This window comes from Tursiops truncatus, chromosome 16, assembly GCF_011762595.2.
Source record: "Tursiops truncatus isolate mTurTru1 chromosome 16, mTurTru1.mat.Y, whole genome shotgun sequence".
In the NCBI taxonomy this organism is placed as follows: domain Eukaryota; kingdom Metazoa; phylum Chordata; class Mammalia; order Artiodactyla; family Delphinidae; genus Tursiops; species Tursiops truncatus.
The window spans coordinates 26,486,201-26,505,440 of NC_047049.1; the positions used below are offsets into that span (position 1 = coordinate 26,486,201).

The 19,240-nt window shown below is 49.6% G+C and overlaps 1 protein-coding gene across 2 annotated transcripts in view; it reads left to right on the forward strand.

The window, feature by feature from the left end:
* FBXW4 (F-box and WD repeat domain containing 4) overlaps positions 1-19,240 on the forward strand; it is an 81,034-nt gene that overhangs the window by 31,838 nt on the left and 29,956 nt on the right. The window contains exon 6 of one of the 2 annotated variants that reach the window (XM_073794045.1): positions 9,734-13,217. The exons of the other annotated variant lie outside the window; for it this stretch is intronic. Coding sequence (XP_073650146.1) covers positions 9,734-9,842 — 109 coding nt within the window. The 3' untranslated portion in view covers positions 9,843-13,217. Of the gene's footprint in view, positions 1-9,733; positions 13,218-19,240 lie in introns of those variants that run through there. 2 annotated transcript variants of the gene reach the window in all.

Below are 19,240 nucleotides of genomic sequence, written 5' to 3' on the forward strand. Positions count from 1 at the left end.
TGGAAAAAAGGAGGCAGCCAACTTTTAGTTTAGATTCTTTTGGTTCCCAGTGGTTCAGCAACTCTTTGGCCCTGGGCTTCCTAACTCACTCAGTGCTTTTAGGGGAAGACAAATCAAAAGTAAATGTTGTGCCTCTGAGTTTTGCTTTTTCTAGTTGGTGATAAAGAGCTGGTTCCTGAAGGGGATCCCTAACCTTGATAACCTGAGGAAAGACTCTGATGGATGACTTTGTCATGCCTCACATTGTCGCTGCTCATCCTGATGGTTTGGCCCACAGCTGTCAAGATCGGTCTCTTCTCCCTTCCCAGGGTCAGGGGCTTGTCTGGGGAAAGGACACCTTCTCTAGGCGAGGAGTGGCTCAGTGTCCCCTGTTGCCAGGCTGAAGACCACACTAGAGGGAGTCTCCTGCGTGTGGTGGCCCTAGATAAGAGAGTCTGAGGTACAAAGACAGCATGGAAGGACCAGAGGCTGGCATGGCTGGAAGGGGCTGCATGATGCCTGGAGAAAGAAGGAAGCTCTGCGTGATGCTAGGTGGGCCCACTGGTCCAGCCTAAAATGACCTAAGATTGGAAAGAGATCAGTGTAGAGATATAACTGAATCAGAGTCTGGTTCTGCTGAATCTCAGGGCAGCGCCCGCCACCCTAGAGTTCATTGCTGGTGCTAAGCCAAGCCTCTCCGGCCGACACATCCACCAGTAGCAAGGACGAAACGCCACAGGGGTGGGTTTCACTTCCTCAAGACCCTGGATTTCTGCCACTACCCAGGGCATGTTGGGCACAGGGAAGCTCACGTACTGGGCTGCTGGCCTGAGACCTGCAACCCAACCAGCTCTGGCTGGCCCAGACCCCATCTGTGGGGGCGACTCCTTCCCTGGCCAGGACGGTTGGCTAGTTGGGAAGAACTGACTTAAATAAAGCACTACAACTAGAAGCAGAGAGTGCTGCTGCGGAAGGCGGGATGCTGTGGACATAGAGTCCGTGCCTCAAGACCGTGCCCCTGCTACAGGGATACATTTCCATCCCTCAACCTCTGTTTAAATTCTTTCTTTCTCCACTCTGTCTCTGTTTCTGTATCTCTCCTTGCATCCCTATCTCTCTTTCTCTCTCCAGATACTTCTTAAGCATTACAGTGTGCTACACCTTGGGGAAACAACAGTGAACTAGACAGCATAGTCTGATGGAGAGACAGACGAAACTTAGCAGATATGGTATGCTAAGTTCTCAGATGGGGAGCAGACACATGGGAGGGATCAGGGTCTTCCTCCTCTTCCTGCTGCCTGCACCTCCCAGCTCCAGTCCCTACCTGCACCGCTATTTCTTCTACCCTTCCCACATCAGGAAGAGAGAAGGTAATTTTCCTGCCTTAGCTGCAGCTGACTTTTCTGGGTTGTGTGTGCAATGTGCCTGTGTTTTTCCACCTTTGATCAGTGTTCTGCCAACAGATAATTTAGCAATCACATCCCAAGGTGGAAGCATGGAGTTAATGTTAAAATTAGTTGTTTTTGTTTTTTTTTTAACTTCAGTGGGTGATGAGGCAGAGAGGGAGGCAGGAGGGTGAAGGGGAGCCATAAATTCTGTGGCTGGTGTAGCTGTTCTCTGAGCAGCCGGGAAGCCTCTGATGTCTCCACAGCACTTTCATTAACATTTAAATTAAGGGTTTGTTTTCCAGTCTGTTTTATAGGCAGGGACCTTTCATGGCCTGTCACATACAGCATCCCCCCACCCCCCCAACAAGCAAGTGTGTAATTGTAGCCACTGCTCTATCCTAACTCTGGGTTGCAGCCGGGAGTTCAAAGGGAATTCCTGGAGATGGAGCTCTGGAGGTACAAGGTGTAACAGTCAGGATGTGGGTGTTCTTCCTCAAATGAAGGCGCTGTGTAGGAGCTCTTTCTCCTCTTATCCGACCTGTGCTTTTCTCTGCTCTTTCAAGGGACACACACTTCAATCTGACTCAGACCCCTCCCACCCTTCCTTCCCTGGGGCATGAGGCAGGTGGAAAAGGGTGCATCCATCCGAGTGGTTTCTCCTTATATCACAGGTTAGTGCCTGGGACAGAGCGTTCTAAGATACAGATCTTCATGCTTATCTTCCTCCTTTTGATTTTTTTTTTTTTTGGTCTCAAGAATACTTTCTCCTGCTCTAGTAGACTTAGAGAAGCAACAATATAAAAGAAATTGCCATCTGAGAAGAATTTATAATAGGGCCCATTGGTCCTAAAGAGTGCATTCTAGCATGGACAGACATGTGTAATGCACCGTACATAGTCACTAGCTCTATGTGTACAGGTGTGTGAAATAGCTTACTGATGTAGATCATTTGAGGAAACTGTTCTCCAAGGTCTTGGCATTCAGAGGAAGCTCTCCTGCACCCTCACAGAGTGAATTTATGTCTAAGTTTCCTTCACACAGGCGTATTGGTAGCATTTGGGGGTGTTTTGAAAAGAAATCCCTGCTCTGGTCTCCCTCCTTCCTGTCAGCATCCAGTGGATCTGCGGCTGACGAGAATGTGTCCCAAACACTCACGGAGCATCTCATTAGTTCATAACCTCTGAGGGCTTAGTTCACTCACTGCTGGTCTTGAGCTAGATTTTCCCTCTAGACAGTGGTGAGAGGGGCATTGAGGGCTTTCTCTCTTTCTTCCTGTTCAGCGGCTGAGAATTTTCCTTCTCATGGAGCCCTGGCTTCACTCCTTGAGTCACCATGTCTTTCCACCTTCTGCGCTAACTCAAACCGCCTGTGACTTATCTGCGGGATTGAAGATGGCTAAGCGTCTGGCCTGCCTGTTCCAAGTAGCGTAGTCAACAGGTGGACACCCTCATGCCCTGGAGTCTTGCCCGAGGGAGTGAGGGAGGTGCCGGGGTGACCCCTGTGCAGGTGCTGCTGGGCTCAGATTGCAGCCTGGTGTCCAAGCCCCTCCTGGTGGTGATTAATCTGGGACACGGGCCGGCAGAGGCCCAGTCCGGGCAGCTTTGGTCCCTCACTGTGAAGACCTTTGGCTCGGAGACTGAACTGATCTCTGTAGCCTGCTTCGGCTTGAGTTTGATCTGTCAAGGCTAAAGAGGAACCTGATGGTGGGGCGGAAACTTCTAGCCCTGTCTGACTTATGGCACTGATCCGTTCCAGTGGTCTTGTCATGATAACACTCGTATGTTTAAGATTTCCCCACCTGTTAGCTGCAGCACTCAGATCAGTCAAAAGAGGGATCTTCATGAAATATCTGTGCTTTTAGCTTTTTGAGCCAATGGAGCTCACTCTTGTAAGTAGACTGGGGGCTGGAGAGGGCTTTGTACTGGGCCCAAGTGAAAAAGGCAGTGTGTGGCTGGATTAGTAGCATAATGTGTTTTTGTATATTGGGGGGTCATGTCAGAGGTGGAAGGATCACCCCATCCTCCTGTCATTAGGTGGCTCTCAGGCCATTTGGGGCAGATTTCAGTACATCAGTTTGGAGTCAAGACTTAAGTTCTTGTTTTCCTTTCCATTTCAAACGAGATTTTTTGAAATGGTGTCTTCTCCTCCCCACCACCTTTCCATCTACCAGAGTCCTGGTCCCTGGGGCCTCCAGGTGGCAGTCCACAGAGTCAGCTGTATTTCTTCCCCTTTCTGAGTTTAGGACAGTCACATGTGGCTCAGCTTGGTCATGGCCTTAAGACCCAAGAACGGGAATTCTCCTGTCCATGACAGTTACCCTGCATCCATGAGTGTCGTGAGTTTCATTATTGTAGTAGCTCCTTTTGGGGGGTTAGCAGCCTGAGATCCAAGAACTGGAACATTTTCCTCACACCATCAGGGAAGACAATAGACATCCCTGGATACCACTAGCGGTGACAGATGTTGACACCATTGGTATGGAAAACTGCCTGTAAAGATTCTATGAGAGACTTCCCTGGTGGCGAAATTTTTTTGAAGTTTCAGATTGTGAACTTTTGGGGGCAGGGGTTTTATTTCCTGTTTTGTATAAGTTATGAGCCTTGTACTACAGACAAACCGCTGTGCCTCTGGGGTGCTCTGTTAAGCTGACTACCCCAAATCCTTCCCCTCTTTCCCAGCTGGTTCTTGCTCCTTTTTCTGTCCAGGGCATTTTCATAGGGGGTAGTTTGTGACACTGTCCGTAGTGCCCTGTCAGATAGGCTTGGCTCAGGCAGAAGGTGCTGGCAAGGGAGGGAGGAGTGGGGGGAGGGGGAGGGCTGGCGGGAGGAGGGAAGGGAGTACGTGCATGCAGAATCCCTGGTAACTGCAAAGGGAGTATTAGTCCAAGAGCTGCTGGCCCAGGAAATTGCTTTCTGCGGAAGCTTTACTTTTTCATAGTTTGCAATGCAAATTTAAAACATGAATGGGGCACAGAAAAGTATAGGACGGGCAGGTGGGGTGCCAGTTGGTATGTGATAACATCCAGAATCTTCAGCAGGGCCTTAATTTGCAAAAGAGGATTTCAAGTATTGAGAGAGAAACTTTTAGGAGATTAAAATAACTATAACTTATATTTTGTTGCAATTCCCTCCTCCACCATACACACCTTTTCTATGTTATTGTGTTCAGACTGGTCTCTAGCCCTGCTCAGTGTGCACTGCTGTCTCCTCCTCTGCACCTTGCTACAGCAAAGCCGTAATCCAGCTTCTCGAACAGTGGCCATGGTGGTCATGGTGTAGTATTTTGGTTTTCGCAGCAGGCTGGAAACAGCAGCCCTATCTAAAGCTGGTGCACTTTAGACAACGTGCACACCGGCCCTGGGGGCTAAAGAGCACACCTCCCAAAGGCAGGAGCTCCCCTGCTTTGAGAAGGCATTAAGGCCAAGGCCCTTTATCTTCTGCTTTCTCTGATTCTCTTAATACCATGGACAGGCTTGGTGAAGCAGAATGTGGGGTCACCAGGCCTTGTTCTTGACTTTCCATGTTTTGTCTGCCCCACCTAGAGAGGTGTGGCTTTTGGCTTCAGGCTGGAGACACTTATGTCTATGTTGCTTCTGGAAGCTTCAGTGGTGATGGAGATGAGGATAGGCAGGGGATGGGCATCACTTTCATTATGCTGGCATAGCAAGTGGTCAGGTGTGAAGCTTCATACTGGCTTCTTTCTAGGAGCTGAGCTAGACAGGAAGACACAAAGAGAGGCCAGAAGGCAGCGTGGAGGGTGAGCTTTCTCCAAGTATAAATATCCGCCAGTCGTAAAGGCCACCGTGCAACGGTGGGGGTTACTTCTCCTCCTTTGTGTGTGGCTTGTTGCACATGTGACATGTGCTGGCTGGACAGAGAGGGAAGTAAAGCTGAGATGTGCAAGGTAAAGTGAAGTGGACCCCTTTCTGCTTGAGGCCACCATAAGTGTCCGTTCCTCCTTTCTTTGTTGACTGGGGAATTTTGAGAGAGATTAGCTTGAGTCTTGCCCTGGATCATTCCTGTGATGCCTGATCAAAACTCTGTGGAGTCTCAGGAGCACAGTTTCCATATAGGACGCTGTCCAGATTCACTCAGCCGTCACTTAGCACAGGCTCCTCACCCTGAACTCATTGCACTGTGGCCTTCAGGGGCTACAGAGAGGGCCTAGCTCAGAGCATGTGACCCACTGTCTCTTGCTCCTGAGGGCTCTACTCTTGCTGAATGCCTCTTTTTCTCCTGTTATTTTCTGCTTTGTTGCAGTGGTAGCATTAGTTGTCCTGGCCAAGGCTGGGCCTCTTTCCTCCTGGGCCTGAATGAGAAAAGACCAAGTGAGTGATTGGAGTGGGTCCTATCGTAAGTGACCCAAGAGGAGGGTCAGCTGGGTATGAAGGTGAGGTTCGTAACATCTGGCAGAGAGAGAGGGACACATGGGTTAATGTGTTTGAAGCACTCTACTTTCCTGGCCAATTTGAGTCTCACTAGCATCCACGGTAAGCTGTGGTTGAGAATAAAAACAGAAAGTTAACACAAAAAATAAAGATTATTCAAAGGATTCTTCACTTGTTAGAGGTTTGTGGCCAGGAAAATCCTTCTTTGCAGGCTGGTAATGGTAAGTCTAAGAATAAGGAGAGGAAAAGTTAGTTTTAAAATTACATTAGTTTGGCAGTGAGTATCAAAATAAAAATGTAAAAACCTTTCGACACATAAATTCCTCTTCTAGAAATTTATCCTAAGGCAATAATCAGACAAGTATGCAAGATGTATACATAAAGACTTATATTAAGAATACATAAATAGCCATTAGTAGGAGTCTAGTTAAATATTTTACATTCACCCAATAGAATACTATATAGCCATTAAAAGGATGATATAGATGTACATATTTATTGACCCCCAAAGATGTCATAACATAGTGTTGAATGAAAAAAGGTCACAAAGCAGTATGATAGTTATTTGACTATCTTTTCAGTTATTTCTTATGTGGTAGATTTCTGCTGACATTTACTTTCGTTTTACTTTTTTGTATTTAAGTTTTTTTTTATAATGAGCCTATTTTTATTAATAGAAAAAACATAAATTACATTTAAATGTCTATTTCAATATCAGGTAACTGTAGAGAGAACCCTTCCTTTTCCCCTTACAGTTATTTAAATTAAGGATACATGGACCTACATTTATTTATTATTTTAAACAGTTTCATTGAAGTATAATTTACATAATATAAAGTTCACCCACTTTAAGTGTACAATTCCATGAGTTTTAGCAAATTTACAGTGTTGTGCATCCGTCACCACGATTCAGTTTAGAATATTTCCATCACCCTGAAAAGGTCCTTCCTTACACTTGCTTTTGCAGCATTAAACATGGTTTCATACTTGGGACCTTTTGTGGGAAAAGAAATAAGTTAAAATACTGAAATTTTTTTAAAAAGACAAGGCAAACTCAGAACTAATTTTCTATGTAATGCATATCTCTGAGTGCCAGCCTTATAGATGTATCAAGAATACTGCTGTGTGCAAGGATGCATGGGGAATATGAAGCACAAGAGACAGTTTTTACCATCCAGGGGCTTATATTCCAGTTGGTAAAATAATACATGTACTCAGACAACACTGTATATACGCAGTGTGAGTGCCATCAACTGTCAAGGTTATCGATAGGAAATCAGAGGAAAGCAGTAGCCTTTTTGTTAAATAAGGAGAGCTTCTTAGATGACATGGAATTTGAAGTGGGACTTAAAAGATGGTTCTATTTAAATTGCAGACAGGAACTTGAGGGCAGGGGAGTGGTATGAGCAAAGACATACTAAAGGATAGGGAAGCTCAATGTAAGTTTTTCAGAGCAGGTAAGTTTGGGAGTTCAGAGCAGACAAGTTTGTGTAAAGGAGTAGTGGGCAATGTGGCTGGAGGGGAGCTTTGGGGCCTGGTTTTGGAGGGCTTTGAAGAGCAGAGTTTGACTTTAATCTGAGAATAATAGGGAACCATGGAAGATCTTTGGCCAGATTGAAGCAGTTAAATGATTAATGTGGTGGCACAGTGTGTAGGATACTTTGGAGGGGGGGAGACTGAGGCTGTTTGGATGCTTTTCCGGAGTACACTTTGTTAGCAGTAACGGACTGGATTCCTGAGGACAGCAGGAGAAACAGGAAAAAGTCTGTAGGTGGTCATGACTGCTTGTGGGGGAGAGAGGGGAGAGACCTGCCTGAGTTCCTCTATGGGCTTGATGGCAGACGGGGACCCTAGCTTTGAGAAGACTGAGTTCTGTTTGAGGCAGTGAAGGGACAGTGAGGTAGCCATGGCCAGAGACAGCCAGGAGTGGTGGCCTGGAGCTCAGACCCAGGGTTGAGATGTGGAAGGCTTCGGCATGGAGACGACAGTTGAAATAACATGAGGGATTAGCACCAAAAGGAAGCTCAGAGAGAAGTAAAGACAGCTGGGCAGGGAGAAACCAAGAAGCAAAAGGTACCATCACAGAGGCAGGAGGAAAAGTAGGAGCAGAGAGAGAAGGAGAGAGAGAGAAAGAAGGAGAGAGACAGGTAAAGGGAGAGCGAGGCATCCCCAAGAGCAGACAGTAGACAAATGAGGATTTGGGGGCAACTTACATAAAGTATCACTACCTTTCTTGTTATGCCTTCTCCCTATTCTAAGTGACAGGCAAGATAGGTAAGAGAAAAATGTGTAGCTTGATATTGATGGATGGAGATTGGCAAGCCTTTTATTCTCCTTGCTTGATTTAAGCATTTTGTAGTTTTCAAACCACAAAAAATCCTAAGTTTTGCTTTCTCTCAGGTTCTTTCCTCTGGCTCCTATTCTGTTCTGTGTTGTTCTACCTTATGGTTATTTTCTTTTTTTTCTTGAGGGTTGCCTACTTTGGGCTTGGTAATTTTTTTCACCTCAGTTCACAAAACCACTCAGTGTAAGCTGGGTTTTGGAGGGTCAGAAACTGAGCTAGAGATGCTAAGTGACAATGTGAGGGAGTATCATTCATCCCAGTTTTTTTTCTCCATGTATAATGGTATCCTGGGCAAAGCAAGAGAGGCTAATTTAGGAGAGAGAAAAAAGCCAGTCGGCCACTTTGCCATTTGGAGAGATTTGGCATCAGAGCCCAGGGACTGCCCAGGTTCTGGGCTTCCTTGGGCAACTATGCCTGTCCAAAAACTTTTTATTTAAAGAGAATTAAATAGAAAATTTCAAATCCTCCTTGGGTTTTTGAGGGTAGTAATTCCATGGGGCTTGTCAGTTGTGTTTGAAGCTAGTGGTGAAGAGGGCGGAGTGAAGAGAAGCGAAGGGGTGGAGATGGGAAGCAGAGAAGGAATCAGAGAGAGAAATTTTATTGAGGGAGAATTTGCTGGGTTTATGGGAGGGAATCTCTCCCCTCCTCCCCATTCGGGTTTGAAAGGGCCGGTGAATCTTTGATTAGGTGCAGGTCAAAAGAATTTACACATTGTGACCTTAATAACTAGAGGTGATTGGCAGGCGGGCTGTGGGGAGGGGGCTGCGGGCCCCTTTCATCTCACTTAGCACAGAGGAGAGACAATGGGCCCGCCGATTCTCCTTGTTGTCCCTTGTTTGAAAAGGTCTGGTGTCTCTACTAGGTACCTGTGACATGGGGGTCTTGATTGGGGTCTCATAAAGGCCCTTGTCAGTATGTCCAAAGGCCAAGAGTACAAAAGCAAGCAGTGGGTGGGGTCTCAGCTGACCACTGAAGAAGGGAGGGGAGGGCCCAGGAGGCAGTGGAGGGAGAAGCAACCCCCGATGGGAGCCCTTATAGAAGGAGGGGAGGAGGGGGGCAGAGAAGGGCCATTTTTGTCCCTAATTCATCAAGCACATCTGCAGAATTGTCCAAGCTGCTGCCTCCCAGTTTCAAAAGAAAAAAATGATCGTTTGATAAACCGTCTTCGATTCACCACTTTCTCACAAGGGTGGGAGACCCAGCCCTGACCTCTGTATGATTTCACATCAGGACCAGGCTTTCTTTCCCCCACCCCCAAATTGCTAGAGAAACTTTGAAATGTATCCTGTGGCTTTCTCTCTCCCTTCTTCAAACCCCGCCACCCCTGTTTCCCACCCTCTCCACCCCACTGGCCTCTGTTTTCTTCCTGGGCGCTCCAGAGTGTAGGCGAGTAATTAGTCCCCTCTTTCTGGGGCACAATGAAGCCAGGGTGTTTGGCGGGGCCCTCCCCACCGCTCACAGAGCCAGGGGCCTGGGGGGAAGGACCAGGTGGCATGTGCAGTGTGTTCCAAGCCTGTACAATTGCTGGGGCACAGGGCTGGGGGCTCAGGGACTAGTGTGCTCCTGCTTCTTGAAGGAATGTGCAGAGGCTCACGCATTAATGGCTCCCACACAATGCTTGCATTTTTTTTCCAGGCAGAGGCATCCTCCCCGTGAAAAGGCTGCCCAACCTGGAGCCCAGGCGGGAGCTTTGGCGGCCACGATGGCGTTATTTCCCACCCTGCGCTTAGTCACTTGGAGCTAACATGGGAGACCAACAGGCCGCGTCTCCCGAGAGCCCGATCTTTGTATCCGATGTGTGCTCCCCCTCTGCCTTGTCAGTTTTGTGTGTTCACGGAGTGTTGATTTTAATGCGGGCCTGTGTTGGGCTGGGAGGCCAGGCTGGGGGGCCTCAGGTCTTTGTCTTGCAGGGCCTCTTCTTCTTGGAGGGTCTTCGGCCCTGGAGGCTAGTGGCAGATTTGAGAGATAGGGTGAGATGCCAACTCTGGCTGGCAGAGGATTCCCCCATCCGTGCGTCTGTCAGAGACTACGACGGGGTGCCTGGAAAACAAGAGCACCTTGGGATGCTCAGGCACACGCTTGCTTGCCCCCCTCCCCACCCCCGAGGGGGGCGGTTAGTTCTACCACGTAAAGCTTGAAGTGAGTTACATCCCCCTTGTGACTGAGTACGGCAGGAGCACAGATTGTGAGTCTCAGGGAGCCAGGGCAGGGCCTTGTCTCCAGGGGTCGGAGGAGGTGGAGGCAAGCAGGAGGGGTGCTGGGAGAGCATAAGTCTGCTGCAGATGACTACCCAGCAATTGGTAAGGGTCAGGGGAGAACAGGACCAGGCAGAAAAGAGGCAAAGTGTCTGGGGGAGCATTGGCAAATCGCAAATGCTCATCTCCGGCAGTTAAGGGGAGAGGCCCTAGAAACCAGGGACAGAAGGGGAGGCATTTTCCCCAGTGAGAAGAACTGGGGCCTCGTAACAGGTAGACCCACTAGGGGTGGTCTAACAGGATGTCTTCGGTCTTTACCATTCTCCTCGCTGCAGTATAGCCATGTGCCGGGAGCCGGGGGAGAGGGTGTCTTTACCCATTCTGGGCCCCTAGCCTGGCTGGAGAGAAGATGCATATGCATGATTTGAAGAGAGGAAGACTCTGGGAGCATCAACCTGGTTGTGGCCTGCTCTACTTCTGGGGAGAGAGAAACCTAGGGATACCTTTGAGTCAGGGAGGACCTGCCCACCCCACACCTATAGCCAGGCCATGGTCCTGGCATCTGGTGTGGTGCTGGGGGTGGGGCCTTCATCCTAGGAGTCAGGTTTTTAGCAAGGGACTGTGTCCTCACTTTCCATACAATCAGAAGGCAGAGATGCAGGCTGGCCACTGAGATGAGGTGGCCTGGGAGAGACATCCCGCCAGGGTTCCCCGAGCACAGGGGCTCCTCTGTGCTGCTGTTGGCACCCTTCAGACTGTCTCAGGAATGGGTGCCAGTCACACACCAGGCCTGATGAGGGGAAAGAAGCTGGAGCTCCAAGACCTTTGAGGGACCTGAGTTCCAAAGGGGCCCACCAGGAAGGAGCAGCTCCTGTTTTGGGTCCCTCCATGGCAAAGGACATTTCTTTCATTGAGAAATGGGCACTCACAGCAATACCCACCCCCTCTTTTTTTCTTTTACTCTTCTTTTCCCTTAACTTTTCCAAATGTTGTTTCTCCTTTCCGTTCTCTTCCATTTTGTGGACAACTCATAAAGAGCCTGAAAGAGACAGATTATGTGTATGGATGTGATGATGAAGGGAAGGGGTATCAGGGATAGTCAGGCTGGGGCTCCAAGGTTATAGAAAACACTGTCTCTTCCCCCAGGTTGTCTTGCCAGGCCCTGGCTGGGAGGCACCAACAGATCATAACCTTTAAGTGCAAACTCGACGGAGGAGAGAGATGGAATCATGGGAACAAATTAGACGTATCTATAGGGGGTGTTCAGCTGGAGAAAATGAGCATTTCTTACTAATTGGAGCACGGGGCATTTCATTATTAAGCTTCATTGCAAGGGGGAAGAGTGCAGCAGGCCTCTTTGGGGATTCCCTGGGCTGTTTTTTTCCCTTTTAAAAGTATAATTGTATTTAGGTTGGAAGAAGAGGCAGGAATTGCTCTTGATAACTTTGTGGAGCGCCCAGGGATTTCAGGCAGAGTTTGGAGCAAGGTGGCTGGAGTGATGGACCAGTGGAGATTGCTTAGAGTCCACCCTCATTCCTTGACAGTAAAAGGCGAAAAAGCCCTGGTGGTGGTGGGCACCTCGATTCTGGAACTAAGATTGAAGAATTTGATTTTAAATTTATTTTATTTATTTATTTTTGGCTGTGTTGGGTCTTTGTTGCTGCTCGCATGCTTTCTCTAGTTGCAACAAGCGGGGGCTACTCTTCGTTGCGGTGCGCGGGCTTCTCATTGCAGTGGCTTCTCTTGTTGCGGAGCATGGGCTCTAGGCGCGTGGGCTTCAGTAGCTGTGGCACGCGGGCTCAGTAGTTGTGGCTCGCAGGTTCTAGAGCGCAGGCTCAGTAGTTGTGGCGCACGGGCTTAGTTGCTCTGCGGCATGTGGGATCTTCCCGGACCAGGGCTCGAACCCGTGTCCCCTGTATAGGCAGGCGGATTCTTAACCACTGTGCCACCAGGGAAGCCCCTGGAACTAAGATTGAAGAATTTGGAATGACAAGAAAAATGTTGATCAGAAAGCCTGCCATCCTGGGAGACTTGATATTTGACCATCTTAACTTTTGTATTAAAATTACAAAATGGAGGAATTCAGATGCAGTGCAAGGGTCTAACACAACTGCTGTTTCCTAGAAAGCATAGGCCCTTCTCCTTTGGGGCCAGGGAGGGGGTGGGCTGGGCTGGGCTGGCCTTTAACTGGGCCTTCTGGGATGCATAGTAACTTCTGTCCAGGCAGGGGCTCCCTGGTCCTGTCCATGGATGATTATCTGAGTCAGTCAGATGAGCTTGGCCTTAAAGTTCTGACTCCTTTTCCTGCTGCTGCTTCCCTAGGGCTCATGTCTAAAGTACAATCAGTCCCCAAGAAAACTCTGATCTAGGAGGCTTGCTCGAAGACACAACTTGTCTAGGTTCTGTTTAGTCAGATTATCTGGTGTTCAGTGTTCTTAGGGAAGCTGAGAAAAGGTACTGTTTTGTCATGGGAGAGTTTTTCCCCATGGCTTGGGTCCTAAGAGCAGGGGTACAAAAACTCATTTGTTTTTTTATTTTATTAAAAAAATTTTTTTTTTTTTTTTCTGGTACACGGGCCCCTCACTGCTGTGGCCTCTCCCGTTGCGGAGCACAGGCTCCGCAGCGCAAGCCCAGTGGCCATGGCTCATGGGCCCAGCCACTCCGCGGCATGTGGGATCTTCCCGGACCAGGGCACGAACCCGTGTCCCCTGCATCGGCAGGTGGACTCTCAACCACTGCACCACCAGGGAAGCCCACATGACTCCTTTTGAAATATGGTTTTCTCAGGGTATATGCCCAGTAGTGGGATTGCTGGGTCGTATGGTAGTTCGAAAAAATCTCATTTAGAATCAGTGCTGCTTGTGACTTCATCAAAGGACTAGAGTTTTTGCTTTTTCCCACTCAAACCATCCTTTGCTTTTAATCCACAGGTCTCTGACTTAGCTCAACCTCCTTGAGGTTCCCGGGACTTTAAATATACAGGATGTCTTCCTGTGGTGGTTAGACCTAATCCCTGATGGAGGCCTGATCCCTTTCTTCAGGGGATTGGGTGAGATTTACGAGCTCACTGAACACCTTATTTCTCAGGTACTTACGAGGCAGCTTACTTCTATCTTCCTCTCTGCCCCCTCTCATTTTCCCCCATTCCTCCCCACAAAGAGGGAGAAGTATCCCTTTGTGCACTTTCTACCTCTCCAAAGAAAAGGAGAGGAGATGATCAGAGGAAGCAGTTAGCACCTAATGAAAATTAACTGAACAATAGATAGCCAATGCTGGGTTTTTAATTTTCAGGCACAGGTTCTGTGCCCTTCTCTCCGCAGCTCTGTGTGTATGCATCTGTCACCTGTCTCTGAGCCCAGGCATCTGTAAAGTGTGTGTCAGGGTGTCAGGCAGGTTCCTTGGTCTCTGGGTGCCCCTCCCCCCAAGCAAGAACAACCTGAGATGATCCACATGGAATCCTCTGCCTTAACCTTCATTACTTTATGTTGATGTCACTGCTTCTCCTGGGACGGGGTCACCTCAAGAAGACAGCTCTACATAAGTGAGTGTACATATATATGGATTCTTAAAGCCACTGGATTTCATCATTTTCTCTTCCCTAGAGCATGGAGGAGGAGCTAGGGACCTGGTTATTGAGTTTCTGGCAATCACTGTGTTTCCTGAAGGTCTTATATTTTTCTCCAGATTATCTTTTGCCCAGTCTTCTTTCTGGGACTCCCCTTTTCTGTGAATTTTCCTCCTATTGGTGGTGGAGTGCAAGGAAATGTCGTTTTCTGGAAGAAGATGTGTGCTTCTCAAGCAAGTCACGGTGGGTAGTTGTGGTCGTCTGGGAGAATGCAGGGCCTGAGCACAGAAGAGGCAGGAGCTGTTGAAGTGGCAGAGGCCCAGGCCTGTGCTGGTGGCAGCTGACCCGAGGGTTCTGAGCAGCTTTATCATGAGGGTCTAAACTCCTTGGCTTTTCCACAGAAGGAGCAGGGAGGCAGATGGGAAGTGGGTTCTCTAGAAACCTTTGACTTGAGAATACCTCAACTTAGCAGCAGCTAACAGTACCCAGTATGCGGCACAGGTACTGTGTAGCAATGAAAGCCTGAAGTGAGGTGGGTCACCCAGTCAGTAAATCAGGAACCCCCAGCACTGTCAAGTGTGTTTGCAAATCTGTGTCATTTCTTTTATTCTTCTGAAAGGTTTGTGTCCCATCCCAAGTGCCTTAGTGGGAAAGAAAGGAAACTTACAATCAAATGAGCTTTTTGGTATCCTAATGTTTTTCCAAAGAGAAAACCCCATAGTTTTTATAGTTTGTGACTTCAAAAATGCATGACAAAAACATGCCACCAGGAAAAAATCTGTTCCAAAGCAAGTGTTGGGCATGTGGTGTGAGTGGGTTGAGCTAGACTTGAGGAATTGGATGGGATGGCAGGCAGCTGCTTAGGGAAGGAATTCCCAGTCCGAACGTCTCCTTAAACTGCTGTATGAAAAGCTCTCCTTTGTCAAAGACCCAGTGTGAATAATCCCTCCCCTCATTCTCTCTAAGGTAGTAGGACCGAGGAAGGTCTGGAGTCAGTGCTCTGGGGCCCAGTGGAAGAGAGCCAACAGAGGCAGAATGACCTGTGAGTGAGGGCTCCTTTCGTGGAAATAATGAAGGAAACAGATAAGTTAAGGTCCCCATTGGAATCTCCTCTGCCCATTGCCAAGGCCTGGGGCTAGGAGGACATGATTCTTAAGAATAAGTGGGCTCCAGCAGCCTCTGGTGTCATACCTCCATTTGGAAAGCCATGCATACCCATGACTAGTAGGACTGCATGGGTGTTTGTGGACCTGGAGAGCTGAAAGTCCCAGAGTTTTGTGGTAGGGTTGATTGAAGCCATGCTTGTGCCCCATCCCTAACCACTCCCATCCAGGAGGTAGAAAACATCCCTCCTGGCCTCTTGGGACCAACTCTTGCTCCACTGGGACTTCAAGTCTCAAAAGAGGGAAAATATGTGTTAGGTGCTGTGAGATCACTGTTGGCTATGATCTGAATCCTGGGTTTGAAATTAATTGGGTTGCAGGAACAACTTCCTTTTATTATTTTTTAAAACCACCTAAATACCCCAAAACCAAATTTAAAAACCCCCAAACCTTTCATCCTTCTCCTTCTCCCTGTGGTTTTATTTGCTGGGTAGTGAAAAGTGCTTTCCCCAGCCTTCTTTGGGTTGCCGTGCTGAACAAAGTGAGAAACCCAGGGAAGGAGGAAGCTGGTGCCAAAAGGGCTGGCCGATCCTCCCTGCCACACACACACCCTGCAGCCCTGCGTCCCCTGGCCTCCCCCAGCCGCCTCACCGTCTGGGCTGCAGCCCAGACAAGCAAAGGCGTCTTGACCAACAACAAGCCCCAGCTTTGTTGGGCCTGTGGGGGAAATACTTTCTGGAGCTCAGGGATCTCCTCTGAGAACCACCTGTGCCTCCCGGCCTCCTGCCTAGCCTGGGCCTTCTGGCACAGGGACCCCTGCATTCCAGCCAGTAGGCTGATGGGAGAGAGTGAGCAGGAGCGAGGGAGAGGGCCAAGGGGGCTGTGGTCAGTTTGAGGGGGCACAGATTCCAACCTGCCCCTTTAAGGCCCCCGGTTGGCTCAAGATCTCCTGCGTCCCTGGCCAGGTTTAATTCGTCCTATCTGTCATCAGCATTGACAGTAGCTTTCTGAAGTAATCTGCAGAATAGGGACAGGGAACCCGAGGTCTCTCTTCTTAACCCAGTTCCTGGTGCTTCAGGAGGGGAATGATACAGGCTTCTTTTACTAGGCCATTTCAGGACCAGGAGTCCCCAGTGCCTCTCTAATGCCTAGCTGATGATGGTGATAATGATGAGGACGAGGATGACTGACACATACGGGTGCCAGCTAAACGCCGAGCACTATGCCGAGCCCTTTATATCTCACTTAATCCTTCCAAATAGGTACCGTCACCATTGTCAGTTTACAAGCAAGGAAACTGAGGCCTAAGAGAGGTTAATTCACATGCTCAAAGTCACATCTGGTAATTAATGCACCCAGGGTTTGAGTCCTGGCATCTGACTCCAGAGCTCATGTTTGTTTTTTTTTTTTTTTTGCGGTACCCGGGCCTCTCACTGCCGTGGCGTCTCCCGCTGCGGAGCACAGGCTCCGGACGCGCAGGCTCAGCGGCCATGGCTCACGGGCCCAGCCGCTCCGTGGCATGTGGGATCTTCCCAGACTGGGGCACAAACCCGTGTCCCCTGCATCGGTAGGCGGACTCTCAACCACTGCGCCACCAAGGAAGCCCCTGAGTTCATGGTTTTTAACCATTGTGTTACCCTGTCTGCTTTCTCAGCCCACAGGGATCTTGCTCTCATTTGGGATTAGAACTTGTTGATTGTCTTGAATTGTTTCCAATTTAAAAAAAAAAATGAACTGAAGACTTGACTCTCTGGCTGGGCCTTAAAACTGAGTTTTGATTTTCTTGAACATCCTAGCTCCTAGCACAGGGCTGGCTTGGATAGCCTTCAGGTACTTGCTGAAAGAATGAGGTCCCTCTCTCTGCCTGCCTCCAGCTCAGGAATTGCCCAGGCAAGGCCTTGTTCCATGACAGTGGTGGTCAGTCCCAGGGCAGGAGCATCCATCTGAAGGGGGAGGTGGCTGTGCAGGTGGGACACTAGGCTGATGCAGGGGCAGCAGAAGGTGGGAAGACAGAATCCAGGCCCGATGTGACTGCAGCCAAGCCAGTTGTTCTGCGCAACAGGCCTGCTTGTCCCCTGCAGGTGGTCAGTATGGGCTGCTCCCAGAAGGAGGAGGCCGTTCCAGGGCTGGCAGGGCGTGAGGGGAGGGTCCACTTTCACGTCTCTGAACTGTGGGTGTTTGGTTTAGCCACCCTTTACGTTGTAGACTCCTCTGCAGGGAATCACTTTGAACCTCTTTCGGCAGGGCTGGAGGTGGGGTGAGGACAGGAACAGTCGTTCCTAAGTCCAGGCCAGTGAGGGAGCGGGGTTGGGGGAGCATGTCCTACTGTAGTAGTGTTTAAAGCCAGATCTCAATTTTGGATAAAGAGGTTAAAAGTTTGACCTGACCACTGCCTATCAGCCACATGCGGAATTGCTCCAGGTGCCCCAGAGGTAATTGCCCCTGAATATAGTTCATCTGGGCTCTCACAGACTGTCGTGTGTGGTGAGGGTTTTGATGGCAAATGGGGGCATGATCCCACTTCTGTTGGTGTGACTCGAGGGCAGCCGGGAGGCAGGGCCGTAGAGAGTGGCCTGTGCTACGGGAAGCTCAGCTTTGTTCCTTTTCATCAGTCCTGGGTTCTGCTGGGTAGTAACGTTCTTAGTGGAGTGTTAGTAGTACAGTAGTCCTGGATGGTTTCAGGTTCTGGGATTTCCCGGTAGGGCTCTGAGGTCTGCGTCAAAGGCAGAAGGTTGGAGGCCATGTGGGTGTGGCTCGGCCCCCACCCCTCACCTGTGCTCAACCGGAACAGCTCCTCTGGTTCCTGTTTTATAAATCTATTAGAGATGCTAACTCACAAAAGTTTTCTGTTGCTTTTATAAAAAGTTAAAGACAATGCTCTGGTACAACTGTTTCCCATTGTACAGACAAGAAATGTGAGGCCCTGGGAGGTTACAGGCTTGCCCAAGGTCAAACAGCTTGTGAGCAGCCGATCTGGCACTGAAAGCTTGCCTGCTGAGTCCCAGCTCCGGGCCCTTTCCAGTGCCCACAGTGCTGCCTGCCTTGCTGCCTGCCCGGGCCTGTGTTCTTGCCTGGCACGGATCTCAGCTTCTCATTCTCTCCCTCACCCATGCACAGCTCATCTGTCACCCAGCCCTTCTGTTTCTAGTTTTCATTTTTTCATTCTTTCAAGGAGAACTGCTTCTCTCTCTCCTGGGTCTGGGGTCAGGGCTCTCCTAGGGCTGGTAGTGAGAGGCTGGCAGGCCTGCTTGCTGCCGGCTCAGTGGTTACTTCCAGTGCTGGAGCCCATATTTGGATACCTTGGCGCTGACCTCAAGTAAGCCACAAGCTGCTTTCACCCTGTGCCTCCCTAGCCTCAGGGCCACCCCTAAGCAGAGGACTCGCTTTCCTCTGCTTAGCTGGGCAGTAGGGACTGCTGGGACGGCAACAGTAGACCTAAGTGTTAGAGGAGCCCTGGGTCTCCCGTCTCTGCACTCCCAGGGGAGCCCGTCTCTTTCCCTAAAGCTTCCTGATTTAGGGCTGTCCGTGAAGGCCCAAACGTAATGTGAGCTCCAGCCCCAGGACCTCTGGAGAGAGCCGGACAGACACAGCACTGTGGTCCTCTGGCCCCCCTTGTCCCGCCCCAGCTCAATCCACCACCTTTTCCTTCTTCTTTGCTTCGTAAATGCAGATCTGTGGTGCCAGGTACAAGTCAACCGTCTTGCGTGCCTCTGCCTCCCAGAAAGCTGTTTGGGGCCACTGGCCCTGATTGGAAGACACAGATTGGGTGGGTGACGATGTAGGTCCCTTGTCCAGCCCCCAGTCCCAGCTGCCCCCACCAGCCCTGGTCTGGCTCACCACAGGGCCCAATTCAGAGGCCTCTTTTGTTTGACTTGCACCGAGCAGCCCCAGCTCACCGTTCCCACATGCCGAAGTTTCCCCACCATTCAAGGGGAAGGCTGAAAAGCCCTCAGCTAATTGCGTTGGGCTGAAAATTACCACTTCCCTGCGTTCCCCTGCTGCTGAGGACATTTGTGTCACTGCTGTATTTAGGGGGAACAAAGGCCCCCTGCGGGGAGAGCCCAGGTACGAATGTGGGATGGGGGGAATAATTGCAGTCTCTCCAGGTGAAAGCCCCTGTTAAACTTCAGTAAGTCAATTAGGCTGGGGGGGGCAGAGACCCCCCCCGCAATAAACTGGCCCACTGAGCAATTAAAGAAAATCATTTTAGCTTTGAGGAGAGAAACTGCTTATTAGAAATTTTGTGGGTCCCCCCTCCTCCCCTACCCCAGCCCCCCCT